We start from the raw sequence: 23,202 nt of genomic DNA, 5'->3' as shown, positions 1-23,202 counted from the left end.
CACATATACTAATGTGCCACAAACAGGACTTTGATATCACCAACCATTCCCATGTTATGACGGTGTATCCATACAAATGGCCCACCCTGTATTATTGCAACATGGCATTTGGGTCTTCTAACTAAAACAGGAAAACTTCACACACAAACAGCACCCATCCCTGTGGATCATTGTAAGCACACCGTGTTATGTTGCCAGTTTGAAAGCTGATGTTAACATTTCATAGCAATCAGCAGCCAGTGGAAGGCTCAGAGGATGATGTCATTCTGCTGCTGGGGGCGTCTGCTGAGCTGAAGGCTTTAAAAGAAGCTGGTCTGATGCACTCACTACTTTGACTTTTTGGAAGGTTTTCAGTTAAAAACTTTGACAGGTTCCTTTCATTTGCTTTGTGAAATATTGTTATGCAATTACACATTTCTCATCAGTTCATGTATTGTTCATTAAGCTGATTGTGACGGACCTTTGCATCATGATAAACTTCACAGAGGGCTCATACTTCATCCTTGGTGCCTACTTTGATGCCGGGCCTACAAAATACTTGTTTTTCTTGCTTCTCTTGTCTTTATATTCTTTAATAATTTGCGCCAACGTCCTGCTGATTGTGGTTATCTGTGTGAACAGAAGCTTACATGAACCTATGTACATGTTTCTGTGCAACCTGTTTGTGAATGAGCTGTATGGTAGCACAGGGCTGTTTCCGTTCCTCCTGCTTCAGATCCTCTCTGATGTTCACACTGTTTCTGCTCCTCTGTGCTTCCTGCAGATCTTCTGTGTGTACTCGTATGGAAATGTAGAGTTTTATAACTTAGCCGTCATGTCTTATGACAGATATCTTGCCATCTGCTGTCCTCTGCAGTATAACACACGAATGACGTCCAACACGGTTTCTGTGCTCATCGCTGTGTCGTGGATCTGTGCTTTGTTGCTGGTTGCTGTGGCGGTTTCTCTGAGCTCACCTCTGCAGCTGTGTGGGAACATCATTAACAAAGTGTACTGTGATAACTATGCCATTGTTAAACTGGCCTGTTCTGACACCACACTCAATAACATCTATGGACTGATCAGCACAGCATTCACCATTTTTCTGCCTCTCACGTTAATCTTTTTCACCTACACGAGGATCCTGAAAGTCTGTTTTTCTGGATCCAAACAGATGCGACAGAAAGCCGTCAGCACCTGCACGCCTCACCTCGCCTCACTGCTCAACTTCTCTTTTGGTGCTTGCTTTGAAATATTGCAGAGCAGATTTAACATGAACACTGTACCAAACATTTTACGTATTTTGATATCACTGTACTGGCTTATATGTCAGCCGCTCTTTAATCCTGTGCTGTACGGGCTGAAAATGTCCAAAATCTATGACATATGTAAAAGTTTACACTGGAAAGTTTGGAAAGCAGATGTATTAAACAAATGAGAATATTTAAAGACATTTCTTCACTGGATGTTGTTTCCTGTTAGGCTGCATTCAGTCTTTGGCCACTTAAACACTGTAAGAGACAGCAAAGCCTTTAATCATTCAGCAACACATAAGCAGCCACACAGTTCCTTCCACATGTGTTCATGTAGGATGTCCAGATAAAATTGGTAAAAGCGACACCAACATGGACCTTTTGTCACTGAATTCTTTGAGACACTCAAAAAAACAGATTTCAGCAATTTTTTAAAATTAGATTCTGCAACACTGAAAGAAAAAGTCTGCCAAGAATGCTGGGTTTAACTTTTAAATCTCCATCTTACTTTAGTAAATAACTTTGATGTAAACGATCGAATCAAAGCACCATTCAGCGTCTCAGTTCTCCCTGCTGTCCTCCAGGGTGCTGGAAATGATTAAGCCTATTTAGTTATTCATCAAGTGATTGGTATGATTTAAAAAAGGTTCATTCTAAGCTAACATTTAGTTTAGTTCAGTTTTGGGGTTTTTTCCACCAAGTCTCTGGCGTCTGACATCACTTATGCATTTCTTTTCTGTCAGCTACCTTTCCATCCTCAGTGGCATCAAAAACTCGAAGTTTTAGTCCATAATGAACACCATGTTTAAACTTAAGGGCATCGATAAGTGCGTGTGGCACCAGGACATCCTAGGCCAAAGGTTGATGATCGATGTTATAATCATATCATCAGATCTGTGGCCAGATGTTCTGGACACTCGGGTGAAGAGAGAGGCTGAGGTGATCAGGTGGTCAGGGAGGACGCTGGACTTGGAGCACCCGCATGTATAGTGAGAATCAGCTGGGAACACCGAGCAGAGGGCCCGGTCCGCAAAGTCTTCCACCTCTGGCAGATCTTCAGCAGCATTCCAAGGAATACTGGAATACTCAGTACTCTTGCTGCAGCATTTTGGATTAACTGAAGGCTTTTCGGGGAATTTTAGAGGCCATGCTGCTAGTGAGTCGGTTATGAGCTAAGCTAAGCTAGCAAAACCTAAAGACACAGTGAGCGAATACAAATTAGCGAGTGAAGATTCTACTATGAAATAAGAAGTTTTTTAATTAAATTGCTCCGCAGATAAACTACACAAAAACCCGACTGTGTTGGAACAGGAAGTGATGCTCTTCCGCAGAGAGAGCCAACTCCAGGTAAAAGCTGCTGACAGTCTAAACTCTTAAGATAACATGAACAGCAGTAAAGGACCTTGAATAAGCATTGAAGAGCTGTATATTGGTTAAATGTAGTTATTGCTAAAGCATATTCATAGAAATGATCAGTAGGCCTGCTGGGGTCTCTGAGGAGAAAGTTGTTTTCTTCAGCCATGAAATCATCCTGGTGTTTGATTCCTGAACATTTCATCTCTTTCTCCTGGATGAAGGTCAACCGGGTCCTCTGGAGAAATTAGCAGTGTTTTTAAGATTGTTTTTGAAAATTACAATTTGACTGTCATTTTGCAGAAGATACGACATTTCTACACTCAGTGAAATAAGGGTCAAAGGTCATTGAACCACAGAGGTTGTTCTCTGAAGTGAGGTGTGCTGGCGGCAACAATTTGTGCATTTCACCTATAAAGATCTCCTACATCTGACCTTAGATCAGCTGTGACAGCCAGCTGTGTCTGAGCCTCTGACTCTGATGTCTGTCAGCACTTATAAGCTCCGCCCACCTCCTCTTTCATGATATGAAGTATGTGTATTTGCAGAACGTTTCGTCGACATTGTGTTTGTTAGAGAAAACGTACAAACATACAGTACAGCACTTCAGAGTCACACTGCCAGGGCTTTATGTATGTAGGAGATTTATGTAAATTTGACAAGCTGAATGCATTCAGCACTGTACAGGAGACACGGCACGGAGGAGATTCATTGACAATGGTCTACAGCCAATCAGGACGCAGAACACAATGCGCTGTATTGAAGAGAAAAAGAGAGAGAGAGAGAAAAAACATGCAACATTGCACAAAACAAATCAGTGAAACAGTGAGGCATAAGGTGAAAGGGCGTTATAGCGAGGGACCACTGTAATTACACGAAACAGAATGTGCCCGCTCCGACCGACCATAAAGGGTTAAGGCCTCCACCATCATCCCCCAAAAGACTGGAATAGACGCCCTGAATGGCTACAGACCTATAACCCTCACATGTGTAGTCATGAGGTGTTTTAAGGGGATAGTTTCATCAGAGACTGTCTACTTTCCTCTCTCGACCCCATCAGGTTGGTTACAAAGCAAACTGATCCATGAGGATACCATCACCCGTCACAGAGTGCTGAGCCATCTGGACAACAGGAAGCGCCTGGTGATGATGCTCTTTGTGGACTACAGCTCAGCATTCAACACCATAATCCCCAACATCCTCAGGACTGAACTGGACCACCTCCAGACCCCTCCTGCCACCTGCTCCTGGATCAAAGAATTCCTCACCAACCGGAGCTTCACAGGCTGCGTTCTCCCTACTGCACACCCTGTACACCTACGACTGTACACCAAACCACCCAATCACAGTGGTGTCATCATCATGTATGCCAATGACACCACTGTGATTGGGCTCATCTCTGATGGAGATGAGATACAGGACGGAGGTAGAGAACTTGTCCTGCTGGTGCTCAGAGAATAACCTGAAGCTGAACATCCTAACACCAAAGTCTTCAGGAGACAGACGGGTCCACTCTCATAATGAATGGAGAACAGGTGGAATCTGTCTCCACCTTCAGGTTTCTGGGCATCCACATCTCAGCTGATCTCACCCGGACCCACAACAGCATCGCCCTGGAAAAGAAGGCCCAGCTGTACCTCCTCTGTGTCCTGAGGACGAATGCCCTGGACCAGAAGCTGCTGCTGGCCTTCTACTGCTCCTCAGTGGACAGCGTGCTCTCCTCAGGGACCACGACTGAGAGCAGGAAGGCTGCACAGAGGGTCATTAACACTGCCAAAATCATCATTGGCTGCCCTCTGACACCCCTGGAGGTCATCACCTGATCCTCCTTCACAGGTAAACCATGGCCTTCACAGGTGACCACGCCCACCACCTGCTGCCCTCTGGTTGGTGCCTCAGGTCAATCAGATCCCACACGTCCTGTTTTCTACATATTATTATTTTTGTTGTATATAAACTCCTCTTGTCTTTTATTCATTCCTGCTTTCTAATTTTTATATTTTTATTCCTGCACAGTTGGTGCTGAACACACAAAATTTCACTGTACATGTACAGTGGCAATAAAAAGCTATTCTATTCTATTCTATTGTGTTGCTGGGGGATTGTTGCCGGATGTATGCATGTCTGTACCATGTTCAAACACAGGGATGTGCATAAGCGCACATGGCACCAGGACACCAGGTAACAGGTCGATGATCAGTTTTGTGATCATCAGATCTGCAGTCATGTGTTCTGGACGCCCGGCTGAAAGGAACAGAGCTGATCACCAGCTGGTGGTGAGTGGGATCAGGTGGAGGGGAGGATGCTGGGTACAACATCTAAACATAAAGTGAGGGTGTGCTGGGAGTATCTGGCAGAAGGTCCAGTCCACAAGATCTTTAATTCCTGGATCTTGCAAAGCTTCAACAGCATTTTGAGGGAAGCTGAGTGGACCACACCGTCATTGTTGAAGCTGTGCACGGAGCTGTGGCCACATGGCTGAATATAAAGAAATGAAGAGCTTTTGCAGATCAATGTATTTCAATTCCATAGGATTAGAATAATCATTGATTATGAGTTTAACCTGGGAACATATTTCTGTTTCAGCAGTGCAATATGTAAGAAAACCTCCTCATAACTTACGATATTGTGTCTGTTTTGTCAGTCCTGTTATTTTGAAATTGTTCTTTGTAACCTGCTGGTCACAACAAAGCTGAAACGATGACGAGCTGTTTCATGACCAGCTGTTTCATGACCAGCTGTTTCATGACCAGCTGTGGCCTGTTGCTGATTCCAGGCATGGAAGTCGGGGTTGCTGACTGAGTTTTCATTATGCAGCCCAAAGAGGTCACAGTGATGTGAAGGAGGCCGTTATAAAAAGCAGAACACTGCTGTCACGCCAGGAAGTGGACAATGTTTGGATGGTAACACTTTTATGAGCTTTTATACCTATTTACACCGATGATACATAATAAAACTGCATGTGTGACTCTTTAAAGTTTTCTGTAATGTGTTTATTATTCTGTTTCTTAGCATGTGGCTAAAGTGCAACATTAAATGCATCAGCAGTGAGCTGGTGGATGTTCAGAGTCCACATAAATATGGACAACACATTCTACACCATCAGGAAAAAGCTGGAGCAGTGTTTCAGAAAGTCTGTATGAAGTTTGCAGGGTGTGTCTTCATGGATGGGTCCTCTGAGGGGGGTCATTACCGTCCTCTGAGACCAGAGCTGAGGTCCGCTCCGGCTGATTGGTCTCTCTGGTCAAAAGCACTCGCAGATAGTTGCATCAGAGGGAGGTGGAGGAAGCTGTGGCTAATGAGGAGACACCTCAGGGACAGAAATGTTTACATGCACAGGTGACCTTTAATCTACCGGTTACAGTGATGATGTAACTCTTACAGCATCAGCAGCCTCTGCAGGTTTACTTCAACAGAAAAGTTTCTCACTTTGTTCAAAGTCTTAAATTCATCTTTTGTGGAAATAACTAAAAGTCAACTCTCGAACCAAGACGGCACCCAGTGCCCCGTTAGCCTCCTGACACACAGCCTGAGGGCCACTGAGGGTTTAGAGTCAGGCTGTCACATGATTAACGCTGAGACAAGAAGAAAAAGGCCATAAACTTGTTGCTCGCACTGAAAACAAAACCCTTTAAATGTGCATTTTAGAGAATAGAATAGAATAGAATAGAGTAGAATAGAGTAGAATAATCCTTTAATTGTCCCACAAGGGGAAATTTGGTTGTAACAGCAGCCAAAAAGACAAATATACAAACAAACAGGACACAGAACAGAAACATACACAATTTTTCAAAAAAGGACAATGGTTACTATAAACAGAGAGTACTGTACAGTTATTAAATTAAATAAATAATTTTTATTAAAGGCTGTGTGGTAGAAATTTGACTCCCTTCAGAGAACACTGGACCGTCATCGCTGCCAAACGTGACCCCGTGTCTGAACCCGGCCTTCAGTGAACCCTAAACCTCAAGTGGGTCACTGAAAGTCAGCGAGTGCCTCTTAACTGCCCCCCCCCCCCCTCACAAATCAACTGATTTAAGCATTTCTAATGAAGTGTTGCAAAATTCAAAAGGAGAAAGTTGGTTTTCCCAGAATGCACTCTGTGAACTTTCCTGCAGTGAATGATCAGAAACAGATCTGCCACCAAGTTGCTGCTGCTCTACATCACAGACGTGAAACTGACGCAGGCTGAGACTGATCGACCATCACACGGATCTGATCCATGTGCAGACCACGGTCAGCTGGTCCTGTTGAGCAGAAATGTTTAAGGTGGTAAAAAAACCTCAAACTTATTGTCTTCTACTTTTTAAAAAAAAATTGTCAGAAGGTTCAATTAAAAACCTGCAGTTTCCAAAAAGTCTAATTTTCTGGCAATTATTACATAGTTCAGACTTTACAGCAAGATCCTGTTGGGGTCAACTTAACCTTTAAGGACTTGAACAGAAAGCATCCTGTTTAATTTCACAGTGGACATAAACGACCTCACTCAGAACTGACAGAAGTCGTCTATGTTCACTATGAATGACCATCTGTGAACAAAGGGGGGCTTACACATCTTGTGTCAGTCTCATGGTTTCAGCCCAAACCTCTGCTGGTAATGACCCACAACCTTTTTCACAATGGACGGATTGGAGAGCAACTTCAGGTTGCTATCTTGCCCAGGGATATTTGGCATACATACTGGGGGGATTGAACCACCAACCTTGCGATTAGTAGGTGACCTGCTCTACCTCCTGAGCTACAGCCAGTCACCTGTACGGGACCCCATGTGACTCCGAGCGGCCCTTTGCCACATGGCTTCACCTCTCTCTGTCTTCACTGCACTGTCTAACAAAGCTGGTAAAAGGCCAAAAATAAACTTTAAAAAGTCCACTCGCTTTTCTTTCCAAGCTCCTCAGACAACCATCACCTGGATGGCCTACACACAGATGTCAAATTAACTTTTAACCCTTTTTACTGAATGTTTCCACGTTGGTCCGGCTGTATGGAAAGTGCAGCTGTGATGCATGTATGAGCTAAAATCTTCTGTTTGTGGTTTCTGAAAATGTGCTGGATGAGGTAAAGACTCAGATGTGTCATTTCACTCAGAATCTCTCTGACTGTGCAGACTGTGCAGACTGTGCCTCTGCTGGAAGAACGGTAAACCTATTGTGGTTCATGCTGCAGCACAGTATTTGAGTCAAAACAGCCTTTTAGGATGTGACTGTAGCTGTAAGATGAGCAACCAGAGGAGTTTCAGAAGAGTTTACACTAGCAGAGCCAGAGGCAGCCATGTATTTACGTGGAATAATATGCAATAATAATAATAATATACAATATTCACAGTGTTCAGAGCAGACATGACGATGATTTTGCTTCTGCAGTTATCTCCTTTTGTGAGCAAACAGACGTTTGCGGATGTTGGACATGTTCAGTCCGTACAGTACGGGGTTAAAGAGCGGCTGGCAGGTTAGAAAGTACAGCGATAAAACAATGTGCACCATGCTGTGCACACTGCTCAGACTGAACCTGCTCTGGATCACTTCAAAGCAAACACCAAAAGAGAAGTTGAGCAGAGAGGACAGGTGAGGCGTGCAGGTGCTGACGGCTTTCTGTCGGGTTTGTTTGGATCCAGAAAAACAGACTTTCAGGATCCTCACATACGAGCACAGGATTAAGATAACTGGAACAAAGACTGTGAGAGCTGTGATAAAAAGACCATAAATGTTATTTGCTGTGGTTTCAGAGCAGGCCAGTTTCACAATGGAGTAGTTCAAACAGTAAACCTTGTTAATGACGTTCCCACAGAGCTCCAGAGGAGCGATCAGTAAGATCAAAGTAAGAACGGTAAGAAAAGAGTATAACCAGGGAAGTGCAATCAGCAAGACCACCGCTGCAGGCGTCATACGTGTGTGATACTGCAGAGGACAGCAGATGGCGAGGTATCTGTCATAAGACATGACGGCTAAGATGCAAAACTCTACACAGACATAAGAAAACACACAGAAGATCTGCAGGAAGCACAGAGGAGCAGAAACAGTGTGAACATCAGAGAGGATCTGAAGCAGGAGGAACGGAAACAGCCCTGTGCTACCATACAGCTCATTCACAAACAGGCTGCACAGAAACATGTACATAGGTTCATGTAAGCTCCTGTTCACACAGATAACCACAATCAGCAGGACGTTGGCGCAGAGAATCAATACGTATAAAGACATAACAACCGTGAAACAGAAATATTTCAAAGTACTGATGTCGTGCACGAAGGAATAAACTCAAAACGGCAGCTTCATTGCTGGAGAAAAGTCGAACATGTAATACAAGAAAACAAAACTAGAAACTCAAAACATGAAGCTCAAGCTAGAAAACGAAAACAGAAAACAGAGAACCAGAACATCACCAGGAGCAAAGAAGAAAAACACAGCACTGTAAGGAGAAATCAGCGCTTAAATACACGAGGGACTAACAAGGAAATGGGAAACAGGAGGGAAACACAGCTGGGACTAATCTGACATAATGAGACGAAGGGGAAAACTCAAAACTCAATACACTGAACACAGGACAAGAAACAGAAGACAGACAAGGAGACGTGACTGACTGGGGAGAAACGGGAGGTGAACGAACACAGAGACGAGAGAAACGTGGAACACAGGGAAGACGCAGTGACAGAGAACTAAGACAAGCATACAACACATGGAGACAAATAAGGAGAACAAGAATACACAACGAAACCTTCAGTGGAGACACGACACCAGGAACACCAGGAACTCAGGGGAGGCACAGAAACAGAACAGAAACCAGGAACTATAAATATAATACAAGCAGGAAGCAATCATTCAAATAAAATAGCTTAAACCAAACACAGAAACAGCGGGTCACCAGACCTGTACGTGACATAACTATAGCACTAACAGGAAATCACATATTACTCCAGTTTTGGCTTCTGTTCGTAACCTAGATCTTAAGTTAATCTCAGAGAGGATGGTTGGAGGACTTCGACGGACAGTGCACAGGCTTTAAACAATCTAAGCCACATGCAAGTGTGAGAGAAGAAGCACTGACCTGCATGTCTTAAAGTGGTCGTTGGTATTGCTTGTATGGAGCTCAGAGGAGTTACATAAAAAATAATGCTATTGGCAATTTTAAGATCAAACAACTGATCAAATTTGAGAACTTTAAACTGAAAGCTGGAAAGTGTAAGAGGAATAGTAACTATTAGACTAGAGGGAAGAAGCTCAAATGTAAGAATCTGGAGCCTCAGTAAACATGTAGGTGAAGGGAACAGAGGCGATTTGGTGTTGGGCAGGTGTGGCGTTAATGAGATAAATGCTGAAGAACAAATAGTGGCAAATTTTGCAAAAAGAAGAATAAGAATGGAAATGACTGTGGCAAACCCATAGTTCAAGAAAAGGGAGGAACATAACGTAAAATAAAAGTGGAGGGAGGTGCACACAGGTTGAATATATCTTATGATGAAGGTGCAAATAGGAGACCGTTCTTCAGGAAATGCAGAAGATTTAAGGAGGAAGTGAGGGCAGCTACAGCAGGGTCCAGATGAAATACCTGCTGATGAACTTTTTAACGAACTTGTTTAACACAATCCAGGAGAGTGAGAGGATACCGGAGGAACTGAGAAGTGCAATGGTGCCAAGAACAAAGGTGATGTGCAGTAAAACTGATGAAAGAACTGTTGAAACTAGGTTAACCCACGAGGTCTTTTAGGTCAAACTAACGCACTTCTTGAACCATTCACGCATGACTCCTGTGCGTTTCAGTGATATTAGGGTCATTATGGTGATTCAATCACAGGCAAGGCGCCAAATCCAAATCTTGGCAACTAACACAGAAAACAATGCAGCAAACAGCAAAAACAAAACCATTAAAACAAACACACACACACACACACACGATTTTGATTGGTACTGAGCAGTAGCGGTTTTAGATACGGGCGACACGGGCGGTTGCCCGGGGCGGCATCGTGGTGGGGGGCGGATCACGGGTATCGGCAAAAAAAAATTTGCTGGTACTCATGCTGCGCGACGTCATGCCAGCGCATACTGGGGATGGCTCAGGCACCGATCGGTTTTCTATCGCCCATTTGCTGGGAGTAAGGGCGCCCTCCGTTTGCGAGGTGCGCCTGCTGCTTGCGGCACAGGGAGGAGAGGGCGGGGCGGCGGGGGGTTCTCTGGCTGGCTGGAGCAGCAAAAATTACCAACTCGCAAAATATAACAAAATAAAAACAAACCAGCAAACACGAAAACAGCAGACATCATGATACAGACTTATAATTTGCACCGATGTTTTTCCTCGGTGCGCCTGCTCGCTGCTGAAGTCAAAGTAAACTTTATTGTCATCTCCGCTACAGTCCAGCATATATAGAGACGACGAGGCTCCAGTTACAGCAGTGCAAGTAAACAAACAATAAATATAAGAAGAGTAAGAAAATAAATATACACTTTAGGACCAGGGGTAAAGGGATCAATAACAATTTAAAATTTATATTTTATATTTTGATGATTTAAAGTCTCACACAACCTGTGGAAAGGGGAGGAAGACCTGCTGCTTCCAGATAGAGCACATTTCATTCATAATGTTGTAAATTCAAGCCCATTATGTGTTCATGATTTGAATCCTGGGTTCAAAGCCATCAGGTGCTCAGTTTAGAAAAAAGAGAAAAGGAGGAGAAACGAGCAACAGATGCAGGTAAGCAGATGTGTGATTGGATGATGGCAGGTCATCCTGAACCAATCAGAATACTTTATTAATCTCTAAGGAAATTATGTGCGTTACAGTTGCTCCAAGAAGAAATGGTAAAAATAGCAACAGTAACAGACTAAACTCCAAACAATACATTATGTTACAGATTTTAATATTAATGAGTCATTGTTGATTTGTCCTGTTCTCATTGTATGACGAATTGTTTACTCTCTCTCTTCATATCTGTGTGTGTGTTTCTCTTGTGAAATTCAGTATGGTTCTATGTTAATGTACAATCCTGTGTGTGTGTGTGTGTGTTAGTGTGTGTGTGTGTGTGTGTTAGTCTGCATTTCATGTTTTTGACTGTACTGAAAATGTGACCTCTTTGCAGCCTCACAGGTGTCAGATGACAGGGCAGACCGACACACACACACACACACGCGCGCACACGCACACACTTACAGTTGAATGATGTCAGACCCTCATCTCCTCCTCCATAGGTGGGACCTCATTAAAGCCGCACCCTGGGAATCATTGATGTGGGTCAACTATACAGCAGAGCGGGTGATACACCCACGACTGATGGCTCAGTTTCAGGACTCGACTCCCCAAAACTCCCAGCTTCAAAGCAAGGACAAAGGAAAAAAGGCTACATGGGTGGAAATCGATCCCTCCCGATGGCAAAGGCCTCTGTCTGTTCTTCCTGCTGTTTTACTGGCACAGGCCTTATAATATAATACTGTCAATCATTATAATATGACCTCAGAAAAAGGAGAAGTTTTAGGGCCTGAGTGAACTTCCTCTTTTATGGGCAACAAGACGTTTTATACGAAGGAGATAACAACATCCAAGATCTATACGTTACAAACCTCCTTGATGCCATAAAAGGCACATTATACAATACAGAAACATGACTGTTAGAAGTTTTAGTTTTCAGGTATCAGAGGTAGAATCAGCTAGAGCAACTTTAGGAACTGCTGCCATGAAGTGTGGAGCAATGACTGAAACCCTGAAGGAGGCAGGTAGCCCAAGAAAAGCAAAATACGAACAGAAAGAAGAACTGAAGACGGCGCCATCCACAGAGAAGCTCCTCCCCCACCAAACACTAGATGGCGGATAAACGTGCAGACCATCGTGTTCGGTCCATAACCAGTTCAGATCTGTACGACGTCCAAACTGCATCCAAATTTTAGATGTCCAACCGTGACACAACATGAAGTTCAGCGTTTTGGACAGCTTTGCCTGGATGTGTGGACGTCTGTGACAGGTGCAGGAAATTTACATGATTAATACATTTTTTTATTTTAAAAATCCACGTTGTTGTTGTAAATACAGATTATTTATAAACAAACTTGATTTATCACGTGTGTGTTTTTGTTATTATTTTACATTTTCCTGTTTTTCTTTAACTGGTTTACTTATTTCAATTAATCAACGTATTTGTTTTTTCATTAGGTTAAAACTGTCATTTTTTAAAGTGTGTTATTAAACTGCCCCCAACTGCCTCCCTCTTCCCACTCCATCAACCCCCCCAGGCATGCAGGACTTTGGAGTACAGCTATGTCACTGAGGTGCAGGAGAGGCCACCTGTTTTAAATTAGAACAGCACGCAGCCAGACCACACATGAACAGGCAGAGAGAGGTATGGGGTCTTCATAACTCCATTCTCTGTTCGCCATCGGGGGCAGGGGGCTGGATCCGGGATGCTGGATCCGGGATGCTGGATCCGGGATGCTGCAGGACCGGGGGTGGTCTGCTTGTCTCCACCACAGGGAAAAGGGCAACATCTCCTGGGTTTGGGGGCAGATTGCCCCTTTGAGGGTGATGGTGCTTGGACCGTGGCTATGTATGCACGGGGAGTGTGAGTGTGTACAGTGGTCATTTCTGTTTCTCTCCACGTTGAGTGAGTGCTGAGTGTGTATATGTGTGCATGAGGGTGGGAATGCACGTTTGTGTCTGTGTTTATATGTCAGGTTGGGTCTTAGACTCCACCTCTCTGTGAACATCTCAGGCCCTCTAAAGTATGGAAGCCGATCTCCCCCCATCACACTCCCTGCCAGTAACTGATGCCCTCAGGCGTCGGTGCGTTGGTGGTTTTTGGTGTCCGGTGCTGGGCCCTCAGGTATGTAACAGCTCATTCCTGGTGGCTGCTTGGAGGCGCCTGTTACTCGGTCGGGCCCCTTCGGGGCCTGGGGCTCAGTCCACTCTGGCACAGCTGGCTGCTGGCAGAGCCTGCGGGCATTTCACCCAGCCGCCCCGCCCCCCTGTGGCTTCTGCACCGTGGCTGCTGGGTGACCCCTCATCTGGAACTGTTCACAGCTCTTTCAAGGAGGGTGGCTTTGCTGGCGCTCTGGTGGTCCTCCGTGGGCTCCCGCACTCTGGACGGCCTCTAGATGTCTGAGGCCTGGATCTCTTCCATGCCTGCTTCATGTCCCTGGGGGCAGGGCTATGACTCCCCACACCTGCCGATCTACTATTAGACATTTACATGGAGAAACCTTATGAATACACACACAGGTGTACAAAAAGGTATTCATAGAAACACACTCTGTGGCTGCTGCCTCCAAACATATCATGCATTGTCAGTCTTGTGTGCTGCTCAGTACGAGTCAGTATTTATTATTTGCTGTTACCTGTGCTTATGCTAGTTGTTGCTGTAGTTTCGCTGCTCTGCTGTTTTCTTTTTGCTGGTGAATAAGATTTTCAGTGTCTTTTCTCTTTATCCCTCTTCTCCTCTAGTTTATTCTTTCTGATTGTAATAACTTAAAATAAAAATAAATAATAACGAGTGAATCAACTATGACAATCTAGTGGACGACTATAGGAAAAGGTCCACTTGGGAAAGTAAATCTGTTGGGCATTTTTCTCAGCCTTCAGACAACAGTTTTGATTGCTACAGTGCTGGACAGGGCAGGCGTAATAAAAAGAAAAAATGTTAAACGCGCCATCGCCAAACAGAAAGCGGAAAAAAGTTTGGATCCAAAAAAGAAAATCTTTAAAATGAATCAGAATATTACATTTTAATAGCCTTAACCTCAGAAAATAACCCCACTCCACTCTTTCTTCCACCTGTCAGTGAAAAGCTGCACTTTCAATAAAGTTACTGCATTAATGCTCGCTGCAGCATCAGCTGACGCACCGTGACCACAGCCAGAAGAAAGGAAGCGATGATGGTGTGGCCTGGCTGTCATTGCGGACATGAAAGCATTGTGCAGTAATCTGCTGTCACACCGAATTACTCAGTGACCAGCAGAAACCACGGTCTCCATGGTTACAAGAAGAGTCACTCTGATCCCACATGAATAAAACGTCTGATATATGAACACAAACACTGCCTGCTGGGTCAGCTTTAGGTTTTTCTGGCTAACACTTCTCTGACACTAACATGAAGCATGTTACAGGAGGCTAACGGGGCACTGGGTGCCGTCTTGGTTCGAGAGTTGACTTTTAGTTATTTCCACAAAAGATGAATTTAAGACTTTGAACAAAGTGAGAAACTTTTCTGTAAGTAAACCTGCAGAGGCTGCTGATGCTGTAAGAGTTACATCATCACTGTAACCGGTAGATTAAAGGTCACCTGTGCATGTAAACATTTCTGTCCCTGAGGTGTCTCCTCATTAGCCACAGCTTCCTCCACCTCCCTCTGATGCAACTATCTGCGAGTGCTTTTGACCAGAGAGACCAATCAGCCGGAGCGGACCTCAGCTCTGGTCTCAGAGGTCGGTAATGACCCCCCTCAGAGGACCCATCCATGAAGACACACCCTGCAAACTTCATACAGACTTTCTGAAACACTGCTCCAGCTTTTTCCTGATGGTGTAGAATGTGTTGTCCATATTTATGTGGACTCTGAACATCCACCAGCTCACTGCTGATCCATTTAATGTTGCACTTTAGCCACATGCTAAGAAACAGAATAATATAAACACATGAGGCATGAACTCAATTTGTTTGTGTGTGTTTGTGTGTGTGTGTGTGTGCGACAGTGGGAAGGAAAAACTCCCTTTTAACAGGAAGAAACCTCCAGCAGAACCAGGCTCAGGGAGGGGCGGGGCCATCTGCTGTGATTGGTTGGGGTGAGAGAAGGAAGACAGGATAAAGACATGCTGTGGAAGAGAGACAGAGATTAATAACAGATATGATTCAATGCAGAGAGGTCTGTTAATACATAGTGAGTGAGAAAGGTGACTGGAAAGGAAAAACTCAATGCATCATGGGAATCCCCCGGCAGCCTACATCTATTGCAGCATAACTAAGGGAGGATTCAGGGTCACCTGGTCCAGCCCTAACAATATGCTTTAGCAAAAAGGAAAGTTTGAAGCCTAATCTTAAAAGTAGAGATAGTGTCTGTCTCCTGAATCCAAACTGGAAGCTGGTTCCACAGAAGAGGGGCCTGAAAACTGATACTAAAACACATGTACCTATTGTTTACTTTAATACGAGGTGTAATGAAGACCTGAGGATTTTACAAGCAAACAACCCCATGACTGTGATGATAATGATGATGTAATATTCACGTTTGTTTGTGTGTCTGTTATATCTAATCTATGGCGATCTATTGGACAAAGTATGGACCTGTAATTATATTAATAATATTACCGTTAAGGCGCATCTGTTTTAAAATTCATTTTGAATCTATTGGTATCATTTTTATGTGCTTGCACTCTGTCGTATTATCAAGTTGCTGTTTTGAATTGTTCTGGGTATTTGATGGCAGGCACACTCCAACCCACTACTTGTTTATTGTTTGTTTGATTTGTTGTTTTATTGTGAAAAATGAATGAATCTCTATGTCAAGCTTGCGTTTCCCAGTTCATGTCTCTCCATTTTTCCTGTTTTACTTTGAAAGTCTTGTTTCCATGTTCATTGTGTTTAGTTTTGCTTCCCCTGTGGCATTGTGATTATTTGTGTCAGCTGTTTTTCCCCAGGTGTTTCCACTTCCCTCATTACCATCCTGTGTATTTAAGTCCTCTGTCTCTGTTCAGGGTCGTCTGTTTTCCTTTGTGTCATGGCATGTCTCCGGTTTTTTCATGTCACTGTTTTCAACCCTGCCGTGACCCTCACATGCTACAGTTCTGTCAGAGGTGAACATTTCTGCCTGTTCGTTTATCCAGAGTTATGTTTTCTGTTCACAACAAAGTGAGAACGAAAACAAACTTTTCCCAGGTTTTATATCTCACACTCGGTGCTTACTCAGAAACAGCCCTATCAGATACTTCGATCTTTATACAAGTCGATCGCTGCTGCCAATGTGCTGCTGATTGTGGTTATCTGTGTGAACAGAAGCTTACATGAACCTATGTACATGTTTCTGTGCAGCCTGTTTGTGAATGAGCTGTATGGCAGCACAGGGCTGTTTCCGTTCCTCCTGCTTCAGATCCTCTCTGATGTTCACACTGTTTCTGCTCCTCTGTGCTTCACTTAGCGAAGTTTAGAGAAGGTGAATGGAAAACCGCTTTCAATCCACATTTAGGCCACTTTGAATACTGCTATGATGTGACATATACAGTTAGGTCCATATGTATTTGGACACTGACAGAAGTTTTGTTTACCTGTTTACTGAAACATATTCCCATTCTACAGGGTGGGCCATTTATATGGATACACCATAATAACATGGGAATGGTTGGTGATATTAAAGTCCTGTTTGTGGCACATTAGTATATGTGAGGGGGCAAACTCCTCAAGATGGGTGGTGACCATGGTGGCCATTTAGAAGTCGGCCATCTTGGATACAACTTTTGTTTTTTCAATAGGAAGAGGGTCATGTGACACATCAAACTTATTGGTAATGTCACAAGAAAAACAATGGTGTGCTTGGTTTCAACGTAACTTTATTCTTTCATGAGTTATTTACAAGTTTCTCTTTGTTCACAGCCATTGACATGTCGAAGAGCTTAACACGTGAGGAGCGGATCGAAATTGTGTTGATATCTGGTGAACGCAGTAACCGGGTCATTGCAGCAGATTTCAATGCAAGACACCCTACGAGACCACCCATCTCCCATGCTACAGTTAGCAAACTGCTTGCTAAGGTTCGTGAAACTGGTTCAGTGTTGGATTTGCCAAAATGTGGACACAAGAAAACTGTCACTAATGAAGAAACATCAGTGGCTGTCCTAGCTTCATTCAGCAAGAGCCCACAGCGTAGCACTCGCCGCATGTCACTGGAGAGTGGCATTAGTTGAACATCCCTCCGGCGGATATTAGCTACTCACAAATGGCACCCTTACAAACTCCAGCTACTGCAGCATCTCAACGAGGATGACCCAGATCAGCACAGAATTTGCAGAATGGGCAAAACAAAAATTGGAACAGGACCCTCAGTTCACGCAGAAGATTTTGTTCAGTGATGAGGCAAACTTTTATGTGAATGGTGTTAACAAACAAAACCACCGCTATTGGTCTGACACTAACCCACATTGGATGGATCCTCCAAGACTGTTGGAACAACAAAAGTGATGGTTTGGTGTGGTATATGGGGTACAACGATAGTGGGTCCATTCTTCATCAATGGAAACCTCAAGGCCACTGGATATTTGAAATTGCTACATGATGATGTGTTTCCCTCTTTATGCACTGAAGCTGGCACGTTCCCTGAGTTTTTCCAGCAAGATGGTGCACCACCACATTATGGGTGCAGGTCCGAGCATTCCTAGATGAACAGTTTCCTGGAAAGTGGATTGGTCGTCGTGGGCCAGTTGAATGGCCCCCAAGGTCTCCTGATCTGACCCTCTTAGACTTTTATCTTTGGGGTCATCTGAAGGCAATTGTCTATGGTGTGAAGATACGAGATGTGCAGCACCTGAAACTACGGATACTGGATGCCTGTGCTGGCATTTCTCCTGCGGTGTTGCTATCAGTGTGTGAAGAGTGGGAGAAGAGGGTTGCATTGACAATCCAACACAATGGGCAGCACATTGAACACATTTTATAAGTGGTCAGAAACTTGTAAATAACTCATGAAAGAATAAAGTTACGTTGAAACCAAGCACACCATTGTTGTTCTTGTGACATTACCAATAAGTTTGATGTGTCACATGGCCCTCTTCCTATTGAAAAAACAAAAGTTGTATCCAAGATGGCCGACTTCTAAATGGCCACCATGGTCACCACCCATGTTGAGGAGTTTGCCCCCTCACATATACTAATGTGCCACAAACAGGACTTTGATATCACCAACCATTCCCATGTTATTATGGTGTATCCATATAAATGGCCCACCCTGTATTATTGCAACATGGCATTTGGGTCTTCTAACTAAAACAGGAAAACTTCACACACAAACAGCACCCATCCCTGTGGATCATTGTAAGCACACCGTGTGATGTTGCCAGTTTGAAAGCTGATGTTAACATTTCATAGCAATCAGCAGCCAGTGGAAGGCTCAGAGGATGATGTCATTCTGCTGCTGGGGGCGTCTGCTGAGCTGAAGGCTTTAAAAGAAGCTGGTCTGATGCACTCACTACTTTGACTTTTTGGAAGGTTTTCAGTTAAGAACTTTGACAGGTTCCTTTCATTTGCTTTGTGAAATATTGTTATGCAATTACACATTTCTCATCAGTTCATGTATTGTTCATTAAGCTGATTGTGACGGACCTTTGCATCATGATAAACTTCACAGGGGGCTCATACTTCATCCTTGGTGCCTACTTTGATGCCGGGCCTACAAAATACTTGTTTTTCTTGCTTCTCTTGTCTTTATATTCTTTAATAATTTGCGCCAATGTCCTGCTGATTGTGGTTATCTGTGTGAACAGGAGCTTACATGAACCTATGTACATTTTTCTGTGCAACCTGTTTGTCAATGAGCTGTATGGTAGCACAGGGCTGTTTCCGTTCCTCCTGCTTCAGATCCTCTCTGATGTTCACACTGTTTCTGCTCCTCTGTGCTTCCTGCAGATCTTCTGTCTGTACTCGTATGGAAATGTAGAGTTTTATAACTTAGCCGTCATGTCTTATGACAGATATCTTGCCATCTGCTGTCCTCTGCAGTATAACACACGAATGACGTCCAACACGGTTTCTGTGCTCATCGTTGTGTCGTGGATCTGTGCTTTGTTGCTGGTTGCTGTGGCGGTTTCTCTGAGCTCACCTCTGCAGTTGTGTGGGAACATCATTAACAAAGTGTACTGTGATAACTATGCCATTGTTAAACTGGCCTGTTCTGTCACCACACTCAATAACATCTATGGACTGATCAGCACAGCATTCACCATTTTTCTGCCTCTCACGTTAATCTTTTTCACCTACACGAGGATCCTGAAAGTCTGTTTTTCTGGATCCAAACAGATGCGACAGAAAGCCGTCAGCACCTGCACGCCTCACCTCGCCTCACTGCTCAACTTCTCTTTTGGTGCTTGCTTTGAAATATTGCAGAGCAGATTTAACATGAACACTGTACCAAACATTTTACGTATTTTGATATCACTGTACTGGCTTATATGTCAGCCGCTCTTTAATCCTGTGCTGTACGGGCTGAAAATGTCCAAAATCTATGACATATGTAAAAGTTTACGCTGGAAAGTTTGGAAAGCAGATGTATTAAACAAATGAGAATATTTAAAGACATTTCTTCACTGGATGTTGTTTCCTGTTAGGCTGCATTCAGTCTTTGGCCACTTAAACACTGTAAGAGACAGCAAAGCCTTTAATCATTCAGCAACACATAAGCAGCCACACGGTACCTTCCACATGTGTTCATGTAGGATGTCCAGATAAAATTGGTAAAAGCGACACCAACATGGACCTTTTGTCACTGAATTCTTTGAGACACTCAAAAAAACAGATTTCAGCAATTTTTTAAAATTAGATTCTGCAACACTGAAAGAAAAAGTCTGCCAAGAATGCTGGGTTTAACTTTTAAATCTCCATCTTACTTTAGTAAATAACTTTGATGTAAACGATCGAATCAAAGCACCATTCAGCGTCTCAGTTCTCCCTGCTGTCCTCCAGGGTACTGGAAATGATTAAGCCTATTTAGTTATTCATCAAGTGATTGGTATGATTTAAAAAAAGGTTCATTCTAAGCTAACATTTAGTTTAGTTCAGTTTTGGGGTTTTTTCCACCAAGTCTCTGGCGTCTGACATCACTTATGCATTTCTATTCTGTCAGCTACCTTTCCATCCTCAGTGGCATCAAAAACTCGAAGTTTTAGTCCATAATGAACACCATGTTTAAACTTAAGGGCATCGATAAGTGCGTGTGGCCCCAGGACATCCTAGGCAAAGGTTGATGATCGATGTTATAATCATATCATCAGATCTGTGGCCAGATGTTCTGGACACTCGGGTGAAGAGAGAGGCTGAGGTGATCAGGTGGTCAGGGAGGACGCTGGACAGACTTGGAGCACCCGCATGTATAGTGAGAATCAGCTGGGAACACCGAGCAGAGGGCCCGGTCCGCAAAATCTTCCACCTCTGGCAGATCTTCAGCAGCATTCCAAGGAATACTGGAATACTCAGTACTCTTGCTGCAGCATTTTGGATTAACTGAAGGCTTTTCGGGGAATTTTAGAGGCCATGCTGCTAGTGAGTCGGTTATGAGCTAAGCTAAGCTAGCAAAACCTAAAGACACAGTGAGCGAATACAAATTAGCGAGTGCAGATTCTACTATGAAATAAGAAGTTTTTTAATTAAATTGCTCCGCAGATAAACTACACAAAAACCCGACTGTGTTGGAACAGGAAGTGATGCTCTTCCGCAGAGAGAGCCAACTCCAGGTAAAAGCTGCTGACAGTCTAAACTCTTAAGATAACATGAACAGCAGTAAAAGTAAAACCTTGAATAAGCATTGAAGAGCTGTATATTAGTTAAATGTAGTTATTGCTAAAGCATATTCATAGAAATGATCAGTAGGCCTGCTGGGGTCTCTGAGGAGAAAGTTGTTTTCTTCAGCCATGAAATCATCCTGGTGTTTGATTCCTGAACATTTCATCTCTTTCTCCTGGTTGAAGGTCAACCGGGTCCTCTGGAGAAATTAGCAGTGTTTTTAAGATTGTTTTTGAAAATTACAATTTGACTGTCATTTTGCAGAAGATACGACATTTCTACACTCAGTGAAATAAGGGTCAAAGGTCATTGAACCACAGAGGTTGTTCTCTGAAGTGAGGTGTGCTGGCGGCAACAATTTGTGCATTTCACCTATAAAGATCTCCTACATCTGACCTTAGATCAGCTGTGACAGCCAGCTGTGTCTGAGCCTCTGACTCTGATGTCTGTCAGCACTTATAAGCTCCGCCCACCTCCTCTTTCATGATATGAAGAATGTGTATTTGCAGAACGTTTCGTCGACATTGTGTTTGTTAGAGAAAACGTACAAACATACAGTACAGCACTTCAGAGTCACACTGCCAGGGCTTTATGTATGTAGGAGATTTATGTAAATTTGACAAGCTGAATGCATTCAGCACTGTACAGGAGACACGGCACGGAGGAGATTCATTGACAATGGTCTACAGCCAATCAGGACGCAGAACACAATGCGCTGTATTGAAGAAGAAAAAAGAGAGAGAGAGAAAAAACATGCAACATTGCACAAAACAAATCAGTGAAACAGTGAGGCATAAGGTGAAAGGGCGTTATAGCGAGGGACCACTGTAATTACACGAAACAGAATGTGCCCGCTCCGACCGACCATAAAGGGTTAAGGCCTCCACCATCATCCCCCAAAAGACTGGAATAGACGCCCTGAATGACCTATAACCCTCACATGTGTAGTCATGAGGTGTTTTAAGGGGATAGTTTCATCAGAGACTGTCTACTTTCCTCTCTCGACCCCATCAGGTTGGTTACAAAGCAAACTGATCCATGAGGATACCATCACCCGTCACAGAGTGCTGAGCCATCTGGACAACAGGAAGCGCCTGGTGATGATGCTCTTTGTGGACTACAGCTCAGCGTTCAACACCATAATCCCCAACATCCTCAGGACTGAACTGGACCACCTCCAGACCCCTCCTGCCACCTGCTCCTGGATCAAAGAATTCCTCACCAACCGGAGCTTCACAGGCTGCGTTCTCCCTACTGCACACCCTGTACACCTACGACTGTACACCAAACCACCCAATCACAGTGGTGTCATCATCATGTATGCCAATGACACCACTGTGATTGGGCTCATCTCTGATGGAGATGAGATACAGGACGGAGGTAGAGAACTTGTCCTGCTGGTGCTCAGAGAATAACCTGAAGCTGAACATCCTAACACCAAAGTCTTCAGGAGACACCGACGGGTCCACTCTCATTATGAATGGAGAACAGGTGGAATCTGTCTCCACCTTCAGGTTTCTGGGCATCCACATCTCAGCTGATCTCACCCGGACCCACAACAGCATCGCCCTGGAAAAGAAGGCCCAGCTGTACCTCCTCTGTGTCCTGAGGACGAATACCCTGGACCAGAAGCTGCTGCTGGCCTTCTACTGCTCCTCAGTGGACAGCGTGCTCTCCTCAGGGGCCACGACTGAGAGCAGGAAGGCTGCACAGAGGGTCATTAACACTGCCAAAATCATCATTGGCTGCCCTCTGACACCCCTGGAGGTCATCACCTGATCCTCCTTCACAGGTAAACCATGGCCTTCACAGGTGACCACGCCCACCACCTGCTGCCCTCTGGTTGGTGCCTCAGGTCAATCAGATCCCACACGTCCTGTTTTCTACATATTATTATTTTTGTTGTATATAAACTCCTCTTGTCTTTTATTCATTCCTGCTTTCTAATTTTTATATTTTTATTCCTGCACAGTTGGTGCTGAACACACAAAATTTCACTGTACATGTACAGTGACAATAAAAAGCTATTCTATTCTATTCTATTGTGTTGCTGGGGGATTGTATGCATGTCTGTACCATGTTCAAACACAGGGATGTGCATAAGCGCACATGGCACCAGGACACCAGGTAACAGGTCGATGATCAGTTTTGTGATCATCAGATCTGCAGT

General features: G+C 43.9%; 3 protein-coding genes across 3 annotated transcripts; 2 read left to right on the top strand and 1 right to left on the bottom strand.

Moving 5' to 3' along the window:
* Nucleotides 1-247: 247 nt before the first annotated feature.
* On the top strand, nucleotides 248-1,518 carry LOC146502871 (olfactory receptor 6E1-like). Its single transcript, XM_085184484.1, has one exon. The coding sequence runs from the start codon at nucleotides 470-472 to the stop codon at nucleotides 1,415-1,417; it is 948 nt and encodes a 315-aa protein (XP_085040610.1). The 5' UTR covers nucleotides 248-469; the 3' UTR covers nucleotides 1,418-1,518.
* A 6,241-nt stretch (nucleotides 1,519-7,759) lies between these two features.
* LOC146502870 (olfactory receptor 51G1-like) lies at nucleotides 7,760-8,761 on the bottom strand. Its single transcript, XM_085184570.1, has one exon. The coding sequence runs from the start codon at nucleotides 8,699-8,701 to the stop codon at nucleotides 7,949-7,951; it is 753 nt and encodes a 250-aa protein (XP_085040696.1). The 5' UTR covers nucleotides 8,702-8,761; the 3' UTR covers nucleotides 7,760-7,948.
* A 10,108-nt stretch (nucleotides 8,762-18,869) lies between these two features.
* LOC146502869 (olfactory receptor 6E1-like) lies at nucleotides 18,870-20,088 on the top strand. The gene has a single exon (XM_085130571.1). It carries the CDS (start codon nucleotides 18,870-18,872, stop codon nucleotides 19,815-19,817), a length of 948 nt encoding a protein of 315 aa, XP_084986697.1. The 3' UTR covers nucleotides 19,818-20,088.
* Nucleotides 20,089-23,202: the final 3,114 nt, after the last annotated feature.

Source organism: Neolamprologus multifasciatus, chromosome 14, assembly GCF_963576455.1.
Source record: "Neolamprologus multifasciatus chromosome 14, fNeoMul1.2, whole genome shotgun sequence".
NCBI classification, from domain to species: domain Eukaryota; kingdom Metazoa; phylum Chordata; class Actinopteri; order Cichliformes; family Cichlidae; genus Neolamprologus; species Neolamprologus multifasciatus.
Note: the sequence above shows the minus strand (reverse complement) of the source record. Positions and strands in the feature narration are given on the sequence as shown.

Coding starts and splice junctions, on each gene's coding strand:
- LOC146502871 (XM_085184484.1), top strand. CDS start 470: ATGATAAACTTCACAGAGGGCTCATACTTCATCCTTGGTGCCTACTTT.
- LOC146502870 (XM_085184570.1), bottom strand. CDS start 8,701: ATGTACATGTTTCTGTGCAGCCTGTTTGTGAATGAGCTGTATGGTAGC.
- LOC146502869 (XM_085130571.1), top strand. CDS start 18,870: ATGATAAACTTCACAGGGGGCTCATACTTCATCCTTGGTGCCTACTTT.